Source organism: Arachis hypogaea, chromosome 16 (genome assembly GCF_003086295.3).
Source record: "Arachis hypogaea cultivar Tifrunner chromosome 16, arahy.Tifrunner.gnm2.J5K5, whole genome shotgun sequence".
NCBI classification, from domain to species: Eukaryota; Viridiplantae; Streptophyta; class Magnoliopsida; order Fabales; family Fabaceae; genus Arachis; species Arachis hypogaea.
In genome coordinates this window covers 128218218-128233825 of record NC_092051.1, presented here as the reverse complement: position 1 = coordinate 128233825, position 15608 = coordinate 128218218, and the positions used below count along the sequence as shown (strand labels likewise).

The 15608-nt window shown below is 33.6% G+C and overlaps 1 protein-coding gene across 1 annotated transcript; it reads left to right on the top strand.

The window, feature by feature from the left end:
* The first annotated feature begins 537 nt into the window (after positions 1 to 537).
* LOC112754947 (uncharacterized) lies at positions 538 to 11639 on the top strand. The gene is made up of 13 exons (XM_025802781.3): positions 538 to 1027; positions 1462 to 1611; positions 1963 to 2133; positions 2480 to 2623; positions 3322 to 3427; positions 3550 to 3698; positions 3927 to 4052; positions 5286 to 5429; positions 5717 to 5804; positions 6563 to 6936; positions 7268 to 7591; positions 9563 to 9793; positions 11130 to 11639. The coding sequence occupies exons 1-13, from the start codon at positions 743 to 745 to the stop codon at positions 11262 to 11264; spliced, it is 2427 nt and encodes an 808-aa protein (XP_025658566.1). The 5' UTR covers positions 538 to 742; the 3' UTR covers positions 11265 to 11639.
* The last annotated feature ends 3969 nt before the right edge of the window (positions 11640 to 15608 follow it).

Here is a 15608-nt window from a genome sequence, read left to right as displayed (position 1 = left end):
CTCATTGTATATACATTTTCTTTCCTTCCTTTATACTATGTTTGATTTGATAGAAAATGAATGAAAAAATAAAAATAAAAAATAAATAAAAAATAATATTTTTTTATTTAGTTATCAAAAAAATTAATTTTTTTTGTGAGTCTCACTAAAAAAATGTTCTTTCCATTACAAACAAAAAAAACAAAAAAAAAATACTATATTTTTGTATTTCTAATTATATCTTTATTTATATTATTATTAACAGTTATTAATATAAATTTAGTTTTAATATATTATTATAATAAAAATTCATATTAAAACATTATATATATTAAATAAATAATTTAAATTAAATATATAAAATTATAATATTTTATAATATTTATAAATATAATAAAATATAAATAAAAAATATTAATATAATTTTATATTATTATAATTTTTTTTATATTTTTTTATCCAAATATTTTTTTAATTTTTTTACCATCTATTTTTTTATTCACACAAATAATTCAACTTTTTTTTTTTATTTTCTTTCCTCTTGTTCTCTTTCCTCTCGTATTCTTTCCAACATCCACATAAAGTGTTAGTGGTTCGTACACTAAGTCACTAACTAAGAGGGTACAATTACAACACATCACTTCAAACTTCGCCAAACACCACCACCACCACCAGTTTGGCCCGCATTGCTCCAAATTCTCTACATTTTCTCTCTCTCTCTCTCTCTCTCTCTGTCTCTCTCCACAAGGGGAGACGGACCGCCATGGACGCCGCATCGACGCTCGTCTCCTGCCGAATCGATTCCTTCCCTCGCCGTCGCTCACTCTCACACCACCACCATTCGCCATCATGGAGCAGTAAGCTCCGTCCGCTTCGCCTCCACTCCAACCGTGTTTTCATCGTCTCCGCGGAGGCTAAACAGGCTATAACCGCTCAATCAACCACCATCAACGATTCGTCGTCCAGGTCTCCCCCACTGAGCAGTGCAGTCAATGGTTCGTCATCTAGGTTTACTCCGACTGGCAGCACCGTCAACGGCGGATCAACGGTGACACTTTTGATCCTGATCCTGATTTTCGTTTTTGTTTTTATTAATGTTCCATTTCTGTTTTTTTTTTTTTCTGAAGATTTTGTCAAAGAAATAGTGAGATAAAGAACTTTGGATTGAAATCAGGATTTTTTAGGGGAAAAAGTTTGAAAATAGTGAAAATAATAAACTAAAATTCTGTTTTCTGTTTTATCTCTTCCTTAACAAAATACTGAAAGTAGAAAAATACTAAAAATGAAATAATTTTTTCGTTTTTGTTATTTAGTTCACAAAACCATGAAATCATGAACCAGGAGAAGTAATGCAGGAAATAAAAACACGAAAGCATGATTCAGTTATCTTTCTTTTTGCATGTCTTTTATTTCGATTGTTTGTTGAGTTGATGGAACACGTGAGTTAACGACTTTGAGTGTGTGGGTTTTGTTGGATGGCAGAGAATTGGAGATGTTTCAAAGGAGATAAAGCGAATGAGAGCACAAATGGAAGAAGACGAACAGTTAGCGACTCTGATGAGAGGCCTTCGTGGACAGAACCTGAAGGACTCGTTGTTTGCTGCGGATGATGTTGAGCTACGTCTTGTTGAGGTATTCAAAATTATCTGAATCTTATAGTATTTAATTTTATTATTATTATTGTTATTATTATTTAAAATTTAGTGAACTTGTTTGTGATTACTAGTTGACAGCAGTTATGGACTTATGGTGCATTAACATTAATACATTAGCATCAAACTGATATGTATTTGCTTTAAAAATTGTTTTATGATATATTTGGAGTTTATCTCTATGTTGGCTGTCATTCCTTTATGCTCATTTTCATTTTAGTGTTTAATTTTTCCGTTTTTCCCTTTTTGGATAAAGTGTGTGCCTTTTGTTTTTTATAAACGAGTATCAGATTTGATTGTAATTGGAACTTTGTATTCTATATTGGTGTAGGTGGATGAAAGTAGTGAGTTTTTGCCTTTAGTGTATGATCCCCCAAGTATTTCTGCATATTGGGGAAAACGTCCACGTGCTGTTGCTACACGCATTGTGCAGTTACTTTCTGTTGCTGGAGGTTTCCTTTCGCGCATTGCTTCGGATGTGATTAAGAAGAAGGTTAAGGAGGTAATTCCTTAATATCCAGAAAGGCTTCATAGCTTACTCTTCATTCCAGAGTGTTTTATTCCACTCTCTTTTATTTTTTTTTATGTTTAGTTTTTTAAATAATAAAAACTAAGAAGTGTTTGCTTTTATGAAATGACTGAATGAGTTATTTTATAATTATTTTAACTTCATACAAAAGTAGTTTACTAGTTGGTACTGTAGAACCTAGGGCTTGAACATGTATCTCTGTATGGGTATACGTGTCGCTTTCCATATATTCCTATCTACTTTTTACAATGCAACTTTTGAGTTTACATTGTGAATTTGTGATTATTCATTTTTGCTCTTTCCAATTTTCTATAACCAGAACGAAGTTGCTAGAGCAATTGAATTGCGTGAAATTGTTACATCTTTGGGTCCAGCGTACATAAAACTTGGGCAAGCGTTGAGCATTAGACCTGATATACTATCACCTGTAGCAATGACAGAACTGCAGAAACTTTGTGATAAAGTAAGCTTGTTGCTCTTGCTCCCTTTGCTTTATTTCACCATTCTGCATAATCCATCTCTATGTGAGTCTGAGAAAAGTTCATAATTTGATATGCAGACAAGTGTGATTTATTGATTAATATATGTTTTTTCTCCATATACATAGTGTTCATTTTTCAATTTTGTTCAATATAAAAGCAAAATTTAATGTGGTCCATGTACACGCAATTGTTTATTAGTAATTCTTGTTGTGTGGTGCTGCTTTGAAGTTTTCAGCTTGGCATGAAGCTACTGTAAAGTGTTGGGACCAAATTAAAATTAGTGTTGGGTTCAAAATAAATAAATAAATAAATTTGGTCTGTCCCTGTAAGTGACACTCATTTTTTCTTAGTTGCTCCTTATATTTCACAATAAAGAAGTTTCACATTATCACAAATAGGAATCAAAATTATATTTCCTATTTATTTTAGAAAAATGAAACAGTTGTGCTGGTTGCATCTAATATTTATGTTCTATTTTCATAAGCAGTTTACTGGGCCGTTTTCTTTGTCTAAATTAGAATCATGATCCAACATACAAGAATTAATTTTGAAATTGTAAATAGTGAAAATTATTAGCAGTTACACCATGACATTATGATTTCTAATACTGAATTATTCCTTTTGCTAAGGTTTGTTTTCTTTTTTGATGGGGTTGTGGGGGAATTCTGTAAATGTCAAGGTTCCTTCATTTCCAGATGATATAGCTATGGCTCTAATTGAGGAGGAGCTTGGTCAACCATGGCAAAATATCTATTCTGAACTATCAACATCTCCCATTGCTGCTGGTAGCTCTCCAGACAACCAATTAGCTATAGTAATTTCATTGTAGAAAAAGTATAGTCTCTCTTTGCTAGTTTTTTAAGTTTATTTATCAGGAGGTATTAATCCTTTTGTTAAATCTTTGCAGCTTCTCTTGGACAGGTATATAAGGGCCGCCTGAAGGAAAACGGGGACTTGGTGGCTGTTAAAGTACAAAGACCTTTTGTTCTTGAGACAGTCACAATTGATTTATTCATTATTAGGAAGCTAGGTTTGGCTCTTCGAAAGTTTCCACAGGTAAGTTTAATTATTGTGAGGAGAGACTTGAAGTTGTATTTGTCAATTGAAATTGAATTAATTTGAACATTTAAATAGTGATGTTGGTAATGCAAGCTAATTGCTTATTACAGATGTCCTCCATACCCAAAATAAACTTTTTTATAAGGACCAAAACCAAAACACGGGTATTTTATAGAGAACAAAAATTTTATTTAAGCCTTTATTTTATTATTTTGTACATTATAGGTCTCAATAGACGTTGTTGGGTTGGTTGATGAGTGGGCTGCTCGATTCTTTGAAGAGCTAGACTATGTGAATGAAGGTGAAAATGGAAATCGTTTTGCTGAAATGATGAGGAAAGACCTACCACAGGTAAGGATGATTACTTAAAGTTAATTTTCGCCCACTCTCTATATTTTCCTCTTGTTTTTTATATATTAAAGAAAAATGAATTGCATATAAAACATGGTTGGTATTTCCACAATCTAAGTTTGGTTTTGATTCAAGTATGATATATGGGTAAATCAGATGGTTGAATGAGAGGTAACCATTCTTTTTTAATACAACAATTATCCTAGCTCATGAGACAAGATTGTCTCACGGAATGTAACACACTGCAGACCAAATGAAGTTTTATAGGTCCCCAAGGACCAAGTAACACCCACTGAAACAACAAAAGCAAGGGGAATAAATATATTTAGATAGAAGACAATGCATTAGATTAATATGACTTGAAGACTGAATAAAAGAAACCCTTCCTGCCATCTAAGTTTCTAGTAAGTTTCTTACACTAGGGAAGAAACTTAAAGTTGTCTCCCAGAATGAGACCAAAGAGTACAAGGAGGTTATTTAAAATCTTAACTTTCCATTCTAGTAAAATATGAATGCATGTACTACAGAGTTTTGCTTTTATTTCCAAGTGACACTGTGCAATTAACTAAATGATAAAATAGCTATAAGAAAAGCATTCATGTGTATGCTTGATGGGGAGAATATTTAATTATTTCCTATGTTTTCCTAGAGATGTTTGAACTGTCTATGGATATGAAATGTGGATATAGCTATACATGCATACATGGTGGAATGCTGTAGTGGGTACATGATTCTTTTGGAGTTTTAGTCTGTTATTGTTTTCTCTGTGTGTAGTCTGCCATCTGAATTGAAGTTGTCTTTTATGTGGTGGCATAAAAGTTAACGATAGAAAGTAAGGCTGAGTTTTATCATATATCATAATAAATTCATAATGTGATTTTATTTGAGGATGTAATCCAAAACACTACCCTAATCACCAAAGCCCTAGATAGTGGATACATATATGCCTAACAAATGGGTGATCAAACTGAGAATGTAAGGTTAGATTTTTAGTTCATTAAGTCAAGATTTTTTATAACTAAGATATTATGGTACATTGTTTATATGTAGAATGTTTTCGTCAATATTTATTTACAGTATAATGTTTCATAAATTTGAAGAAACACAATAAACGTGCCTATCTTCATAACATGCTTGTCAAAGGTTTTATCATACGTGGGAGTTCTATCCGAATACTTTTTACATGAATGGTCACTAGATCTCGGCTACTTCTTCTGATAGTTCTAGTTTCAGGTTGTGATACCAAGAACCTACAGTAAATATACATCAAGGAGGGTTCTTACTACAGAGTGGATTGACGGAGAGAAGTTGTCACAAAGCACGGAAAGCGATGTTGGAGAGCTAGTTAATGTTGGAGTCATCTGTTATCTAAAGCAGGTAGTTTCACTTTTTTTTTTTTTTTTTTTTATATCTTTTTGGTTTAAAAAGAATTATAGAATGTTTTATTTTATTGTTTTTGATGTCAATTCCAATCATATTGTTTTATCTCTGAACCCTTTACTGAATAAAATATTTAATGTAAAAATTATGCATTAATGAACATGTGATTGTATAATAAAATGATGATAAAAATGTATGTGGTATAGTATTAGAAGAGTTCTTCTAGGAATCATTGATGTAAGTAATTACTACATATTTATCTCTTCATTTTTATTTTATTTCAGCTGCTTGATACTGGATTTTTTCATGCTGATCCACACCCGGGAAATTTGATCCGCACTCCAGATGGAAAGCTCGCTATACTTGACTTTGGTAAGAATATTTTTTTTTGGGTATCTGAATATTGTATAGTTGTAGATTATTTTTCTCAGACGATGCCAATATTATAGACATAGGTGTGGCTTTTACTTTATGAAATATATGTTGAAAATGTGAACTAATTTTGCTTTTAAGAACCACCACCGCAACAACAAGGCCTTGTTCCACACTAGGAGAGATTGAGTACATGGATCAAACAATGCCATTGTGTCTTGTCATGAATTATTTATAAACTAAACATATTTATGCTTAATTCTCTTTGATAAGCTCATTATGGAGTTATATTTCTCATATTACTGTTGCAGAACCAATTCTCCTCAGACCTCCATGTTATAGGACACTATGTTATCATTTGATTTACGTAACTAATTCAAGATGGAAAAATATCATTTTGAGAATTTAAAGATGGAATAGTGAGAATAGTATTTTTCCGTATCATACATATTAATATTATTTTTTTTTGGAGAAAGGGGGGTGGTCGATGTTCTTGTTAAGGGTATGTTTGGGTGGGGAGGTAAGTGGAGCCACTAATGTGGCAATGAAGCTTTCTTTTCTTAATCATAGCTTTTTTTGGTTTCTCACCTGAATATTATAGCTATGATGTAATTGGAATAATTTTTAAACATGTGTATCTCTTGTTCCATGGTTCATTATATTGCCTTAATCCTTCATGCTACTCTTTATATATGCAAGTAGATGTTTCAATATGTGAATCATTGTGGTAAATGATCAAATTATTTTCTTGTACCTAGGGCTTGTTACAAAATTGACTGATGATCAAAAGTATGGAATGATTGAAGCAATTTCTCATCTCATCCATCGGGATTACCCAGCTATAGTTAAAGACTTTGTTAAACTCGGTTTCATTCCTGATGGCGTCAATTTAGAGCCAATCTTGCCAGTTTTAGCCAAGGTCTTCGATCAGGCCTTAGAAGGTGGAGGAGCAAAGAACATCAATTTTCAAGAGCTTGCATCAGATTTGGCTCAGATTACCTTTGATTATCCATTTAGGATACCCCCATACTTTGCCCTGATAATTAGGGCTATTGGGGTGCTAGAGGGGATTGCCTTAGTAGGAAATTCGGATTTTGCCATTGTTGATGAGGCCTACCCTTATATTGCTCAGGTATAATCTTCTGCTTAGTGACTGTTTTGAAATAAAGGGTGGATATCTTTTCCATTTGCATGTGTCCTAGTTCTAGAGCACGCACAAATTTCGAGTGGAGCACATTGAAGGAATGATTATGTTAATTTTATGGAATTCATCGAATTTGATTTCGTTACACCCATCATGCATGGAAGTTATTTACTGAAACAAAATTGGAATTTGACAGTTTAGTTCATAGCTTTGAATGCTAAACCAATAGGATTTTCTGTTACTGGTGACTTAGCTTGTCCTACTGCTACACTAGATTCTTCTGATTAATCTATACTAATGTCCATCGTTTCATTGATAGAGGCTCCTTACGGATGAATCCCCTCGGCTAAGGAATGCTTTACGTTACACTATATATGGTAAATCTGGAGTTTTTGATGCTGAAAGATTTATTGATGTCATGCAAGCCTTTGAGAATTTTATTACTGCTGCCAAAAGTGGAGGTGGAGAGAGTCTGAATGGGGAAATGGCTGAACTTGGGGTGCTTACTAGTCAATCACAGTTTCTCTTGCCCGGTTTCCAGTCTGCAATTCCTCAATCACAGCAGCCACTGCAAACAAGGGCAGCTTTGGCCTTTTTGCTGTCTGATAGGGGAAACTTTTTCCGAGAATTTCTTCTGGATGAGGTACTCTCTCTATAAGTATTTAAGAAGCTTTTGTTATAACTTCTATCTTATAACTTCTTATAACTTCAAATGACTTTTTAAGATGCAAATTGATTTAATTATTCTTTGCATTTTAGAGCCGAGTACCAAATATCTCTCGACCATGTTTATTAAACAAGTACGCTAAATGGCGTGATATACAAATTACTTGAAATTAATAGTATTGGATGTATTAAGTTGTTGCATATCTTTGTATAACTGGCGGAAATCAAGGGAGCTAAATGGTAGAAATCATCCGACGATTTTGCGGATAGGTTTCATGTTATTTCTCTATGCTTAAAAAATATTTCTCCTGGGGAAGAAATAATTATTTCCAAACATATGATTCCTTAGGCCATTTGATAAATGAATTCAAAACAAATGAAACTAGATTAATAGGCTCGTTGACTTTTAGCAAGTTCAGCTAACCCGTCGTATATCAATGTCTTGCCAAGCCTCTTGTGGTCTTTCAGTATGTTACAAGTTTTAGATTAGTAATGACAAGGGTCCATCTGGTGCCCAGTTGCCTCATTATAATTTTCATCAGGGGAACGAACCTCTGTTGTTTAAATAGATACAGTTTCTATCCAAAATTTAATAAAAAAGAAAAATAAAATACCAATTACATGGATAGTTACTTGGAAAAAGGGGCATGTTAGAATATGTGTGAATAAATGAGTTATGATATTATATCCTTATAGGATCCGTTATGATATGGTAGTTAATTGTGTATATCCTGTGATTATGTATTGAATCCCCGTTTCTCTCATCTCACATTAAACAGGACAAAATGTCAACACTTGAATGCATTGAATCTGTAAATATTTCAAAATATATAATTTGATTGTGCAAAGCTTATGCTTGCTTAGTTAAATCTAATTAGCATTTTAATTGATGATGACAAATTTATGTTTAATGAAACATTAGCAGGGCTCTTAATCCCGTGATGTAATCTCATGTAGTCGTAACTATCTATTATAATATATAAAAGGAGAGACCAAAGTAGTGTTTAAGAAGCTAATGATACCAAAGATTTTACATTTTCTATGAATTTGCCATGTCAACACTAAACTTAGTTTGTTGCAACATAGAGAACAGAATCTATCTATATAATCACATTTAGAATATCATAGTAAAAAGCATTTATGCAACTAACCTATCATCAATTTTATAATTTCTCACATTAATTTCTTCAATTATATAGAAGATATTAGTTCATATCAAAGGTCTAAATTCTAATATTGCATGTTCTATTTGTTGAGTAAATTTGATATACATATGAAAATTATATGAAAGAAGAAATCAAAGTAGTACTAAAGTAAGCAAATGATACTTAAGCTTTATGTAACCAACCTATCATCAATTTCATAATTTCTCACATTAAATTCTTCAGATAAGAGGAAATCAACAAATGTTTAAATAGTTGACCTGAAACTCTGCAAATAGCTGAACTTGAAAATGAAATAAAAATAATTAGTTATGACTTTATTTTTTTATTATGCTTGAAATATTGTTTTATTGATGTTCCTCTCCTCCTGCTCAATTTGATTTGTCATTGTTAGACCCTTTTCTGTAACTATTCTGGTTCATTGGCTGCAATGCATCCAGGTGATTGATTTTTGCTCGGCAGTGGCTAGTGTTGAATAACATCCCTTATACATAATAAATACTTGATAGGAGTCAAGTAGCCAACTTGGATCATCAATTCCTCTTACCCTGAACTAAAAGAGGCTTCTTGTTGTCCAAAAGGCTTATATAGTGTTTTCATCTCATTTACATTTATTTTTCATATCATACTGTTTTTTAGATGATTCATTGCATATTGTTTGTCAGTGCCATGATGAACTATTTTCTATATTTTGTGAAATTTGTCATATTTATGGGTAGTTTGAATCAGTGCTACTTTCTGACTTCTGTGCATTTGGTGATCCACGTTATTGCCTGTGAATGCAGATTGTCAAAGGCATTGATGCACTTACAAGAGAACAACTCGTAAGAATAATATCCCCACTCGGATTTCAGAATGCGGCCCCGGTTTTCAGTATGGTACCTACCATTGGACCCTTTAAGACGACAGCACTTATACCCACCATAACCGAAGAGGATGAAGTCATACTGAATAATGTCCAGAAAGTGGTGGAGTTCTTGACTGCTGGAAGCTCACTATCAAGGACGTCTGGTCAGGTAATGAATAACGAATTTCACTATCGAGAACTTTGTTGTGTGCCTTTTTTTTTTTCTCTCTTAATAGACAAGTATATTGTTTTTCAAAAATGTTATCAACACTATAAATCAGCCACCAAATAAGTCATTACGTATTTGTGTATATTTAGGGTCTCATTCACATTTTTCTAACAGTGATTTTGACCAAAATAATCAAACTTCTCACCGGAAAAATCAACTTTTTTGTAGCTGAATATTCAAACTTCTTTCATAATAGCATAATCAAACTTTTTATGAACACTAATCAGCAACCATTATACTTTTATACTTTTTATTCATATGTTGATTATGAATATGTAGTCACTTCGTATTTCTTATGTATTCCTATACGGGTGGGTGGATGGCTGATTGATGGTTGATTTTTTGTTTATAGATAGCATTGATTTTTCCCTCAACTAAAAATGGTCCAAAGCATGGATTACCAATTGAATGCGCCCATATTCCATTATGATGAATCAAAATCTAAATCAATTATGTAGTTTTTTAGATGATTGGTTTTACCCCTAACCAAGACTTCATAATTGATTATGGGTCCAAATCAATTATATGACACAATTTTTCACTTTTCCAATTTAGTTATTGATTATGGGTGTCAATATATTTAAAAAAGAAAATTATCAAATAGATTTAGTTACCAATTCGGTACTTAAAAGATTCGGACACTGACAAAAAAGTTCCTGAAAGATGTTATTGACAAAATAGCCTCTGAATGATTTGAAAATGCGACAAAAATAACCAATAAATATGATATTTTTTATAAGTGATAAAAAAAACTTCCATTATTTGGCAAATGATTTATCCATTTGATCCAAATTTTTGTGGCAACATTTTGAATAAATATGTAGAAGGTGCACAAAAAATTCGAAGCGAAAAAATTCGATCTTTAGATTTTTGTTTTTATTTTTCAAAGAAGGTCATTCACAATGAACTTTTTTTTAAAAAATTCACTTAACACATAAAATTACCAAATTTTAAGGATGAAAAGATTTTATTTTTCTAATAATATCTGCAAAACATTACATCAAAATCTGATCTCTAAAGTCGTTTTTTAGAATATATATTGAATTTCTAGGTTTTTGTCCCGAGAACTTATCATTAGCATCTTTTGGGGTTATTTTTGTCAGTGTAGTAAACTTTCGGCTACCATTTTGATAGTTTACTCTTGTTAAATATAAATCACTTTACTTCAAAATCAATTCTCAAAAAGTTAAATGAAACAATTTTTTTTCTCTTTTGGTGTCTAACACAATCAATTTAATTATTCATTGTCTTTGTTGTTTTGGGGGAATGGCAACAGGTACTCAATGTCCCTCAGATTATCCAAGACCTGCTCCCTGTGTTGCCCGGCATCTCGGCTAAAGTGCTTCCTGAAATTGTTAGCAGATTATCTTCTCGGGTATTAGCACGAGTGATACGTGATTCCTTTTTGTAAGAGAACTCTATCAACCTCACCTTAAGGCCCCACAATTGTGTATATTATGACAGAATGTACAAACAACTATACGTGTGTATAAGTAACCCAATATTTCATATATCTCTTGCTCTTGGTTGCTGAAAGCTATTTGTAAGACACTCACCAAATCTTCTATACTGAATCATTTTTAATATATAGATAGGGGAAGCATCCCACATAGTTCTCATGATAGAAATCATAGAATGATATGATGCAAGATTTATTACTCTGTATCGAAGTACCCACAATTAGAATCAAATTTGAAAGGGTACTATCTATCTGTAATTATTCGTTTGTATCTTCTATTCTGTATCATATTGTACTCCTTCATTAGTGGAAAGTGTTTCATCTCTAGCTGCACAGGTGTCGATGATAAATTAGCTTTTCAATCACTTTTAGACTTGTAAATCTAATATCGTATTGCAGTTGAATTTATTTAAATGCATTAATAATTTTGGAGCTGCTAAATAATATCCAAATTCAAAAATGCTAAGTATATATCAAAATTAGTTGTCATGTATTTGTGTATAAGTATATCTGTAATTACATTTATTTTAAATATGTATTTATATTTTATTGTATATTTTATATTAGTAATTGATTTTGGTGTATATTAATGCATGATTGATCCCAATTATGGTAAAATTCCTAGTGAACTTATATCAGAAGCTGGGATGGAATCGTCTAATATTAATATTAAGTTGTTTAGATTATTGAGTTAATTTCTAAAGGAGTAATCAAATCGAGTTCATTTGATTGTAGATTTAACCTTTCACGATTTTTCTCATCTTCATCTCCTTCACAATTATTTTTCGATTTTTATCCTGGTGCTCCATCATTCTTCTTGCTGCGATAATTCTATCTCTTCACTTGATGAGAACGCGTTTGCTTCTTCACTTTTGTTCTCGTTAGAAGCATGCAGTTCTAATCACGAGTTCTGAGAAGCTGTCTAGAATTGCTTTCATTCTTCAAAGATTCATAGCGAATTCAGTTACTTCATCTTTCTTTTTCACGATTCCAAATCTGTTTTTCCTTTTTTCATCTAATTAACCTGGTTTGATACTCGTCACTCAGCAACTCGCTGAAAACAATTACCATTCATGGAGTTATGTAATGTGAAAGGCTCTCAATGCCAAGTGAAAACTTGGATTCATCACCGGTTCGATTCCGAACCAGATTCGGACATTGAGCTAGAGAAATTTGAGAATTGCCAATGTGTCAACGATGTGATAAGTACGTGGATTCTTAATTCGGTTTCCAAAAAAGAGATTGCAACATCTCTAGGTTACACGGATTCTGCTCAAGAACTGTGGAATGACCTCAAAGGATGATTTCAACAGGGTAATGACTTCCTCAAAGAATGAATTCAACATGGTAATGACCTGCGTGTGTTCGAGTTGAAGCGCGAATTAATGAATCTTCACCAAGAAGCTCTATCAATTTCTCGGTACTTTACCAAGATTAAAGTTCTTTGGGAAGAACTGAACTCATATCGACCAGTACAGTGTAATTGTGAAGATGCTCATGCATTGGAAGAGTTCCTCCGAGCTGAGTATGCGCACTGTTTCTTGATAGGTTTTAGATGAATCCTACTCTCAAATCCGTGGCCAGATCCTTCTCATGGATCCTCTACGCAATTAACATCACAAGAAGAAAAGCATCGAGCTATTGGAGCTTCCTCCTCTCAAAACCAGGTAGCTTTCTTTGCCAGATACCCACAATCTCTTCAGACTCAAGGCAGAGGCAGAGGTTTAATGCGAAAAGATAAGCCTTTTTGCTTTCATTGTGGACTCTATGGACATTTGGATTTCCACCAAACTATGGCAAAGGAAGAGGAGTGAAACCTTTTGTACATCATGTTTCAACACCTCAGAGTCAAGATCAAAATATCAATTCAGCCACACAACTTTCTCCTACACAGAACCAACAACTCCTTAGTTTGTGGAATAATCCGAATATTCAAGAGATTTCATTAAATGCCGTTATAGAGATCAGCACCCCATCAGGTATTGTTCTCAACACCTCAATATCAAGGTCAAATTTATCCAAAGATGCCTGGATTCTAGACAGTTGAGATATAACACCCTAATATTCGAATCCTTATACTCGAGTCATAAGTCAATGATATTATGGTAGTACAACTCTCAGGTGGATTATAATACATACATAAATATAGAATTGAAGGGAAGTATAAATCGAGAAGCCTGAAAATAGTGAAAATAAAATCGCATAGTCGTATCACTCACGTATCGACAAAAGAAGATAAATCGTGAAGTCAAAAACGTTATACAGATAAAGCCGTAGGAAAGAATAAGATAAAACAAAATATAGATATATATGATATAAATAAATAGTCTCTAGTCGCGACCCGTGAAGTTTAGGCCGACTAGGTTACAAAATAAAAACAGTTTGACAACATTAAGTCCTATCTCTCCCAAAATATATATAAGGCCTCTATAGGCAAGTACCAAGTATAAAATATAAGTTTTTTAAAATAAAAGGGGAGAGATTCTAAGCAAAATGTAAAGCAGAGAATACAAAGGTCTTCGCCATCTCTCAGATGAACCACAGCTCACTGCTGAGCATCTGGACTTGCATCTGAAAAACAAGATATATATATACGGAATGAGACCCCCCGATCCATGGGTTCCCAGTATGGTAAAAGTGCCAAATAAATACAATGCGCTATAATAAAAACTCACTAAGCATCCTAAACTTCCTTTCATCAATTACTCACCCTAGTTTCTCACTAATCCACGAATTAGGTAACTATTCTAAGGGATACCAAGTCTAGCCAATTCCCCATCTTTCCAAACCTCTTAACACTCAATTCAGAACAAACTATAACCAGTAATTCGAACTTGATACCTCAATACTAATAGTCTCATTCTCTACCTAGAGCAAGTGAAATCACTTCACTGCGTCTACCTAGGGAGCTTAAATTATCTCATTTAATAGCCATTATCATTATTCAATTATATCATCAACTCATCTTATCAAGAACATCCCTCAGCGTCAACTGACACCAGCATAAGGGACATCTCAGTTGTACAAACACAAGAAATGCAGACAAGTAAAACACAAGTAGATTCAAGTAAGGCAAATAGCATATAAGCACATAGTATGTCATATTCAATTAGGCAAACCAAGTACAAACAAGCAAACCTAAACAAATCAAACATATACAAATGATGAATGCTTACCCTATGGCCGATGATATCATCTGTCGGTTACATAGCTAACCCGACATGTCCGGTAGCTAACTCGGACATAGTCCTCTCTGTTGTCTACTCGCTATATATAGCATAGCCTCGCAGGGTGAGTGCCCTGTATACCTCGCAAAATTAATACTCTGTATATCTTGCAGGGTGAGTGTCATGTACACCTCGCAGCCAGAGGGAAAGTCTTGTAGGGTTGAGTGCCCTACACACCTCGCAAAGTTAAGTGCTCCGTACACCTCGCAGAGTCAAGTGCTCTGTACACCTCGCAGGCTTTAAACTTGTATCTGTTCTTAAACTCATTACTCGTCTCGCAGGGTGAGTGCACTGTACACCTCACAGGCTTTAAACTTTATCTCTTTATTTATAACCACAATAATTAGGGAAAATTCTCAACCACGACTCATCTATTTATCCCGGGATATAGTGCCCGTCACACTTCTGAAACCTCATCTCATCAGAACCTCTACTTATGCCATTCTCGACATAATTTCAATCCACACTTAGTGCGTTCATCATAAGTTCAAGCCACACTTAGTTCCCTTTCACTTCGATTCATTAATTCACTCTTTAGGTCTTGTTCTTAGCTCCTCTATACTTAATTTTACCGGCTCTATAATCTTGTCAACATTTATAAAAGTTTGGGAGGCTAAAAGAATGGTTAAAATACTTAAAAATACACTTTTCAAAAATCTATGAATCTCGCGTACACATGCAGGTAGCTCGCGTATGCAAGCAATGAAAATTGCGGGTGTCACGTATGCGAGATTTGGTCGTGTACGCGAGGCTTCAATTTCGGCACTCTCGCGTACGCATGCCTCCTTCCGCGTGCACGAGGCCATGTGACAGATCCCAATGCTCGCGTCGCGTGGCACCCTCGCGTACCCGAGTCTTGCAGAAAGGGTAAAAAGTTGCTAAGTATTAAAAACCTGTTTTTGACCCCAATTTTCAAAGCTTCATAACTTTTTCCACAAAATTTTTTTTTTCAACCATTCTTGAACCATTGGAAAGATCGTTGAATGAACTTTCATAAAAATCTAGTTTTGAAGAATTTCCAACTCTGAGGATTGAGTTACGGACTGTCGAAGTTGGTCAAAAATGAATT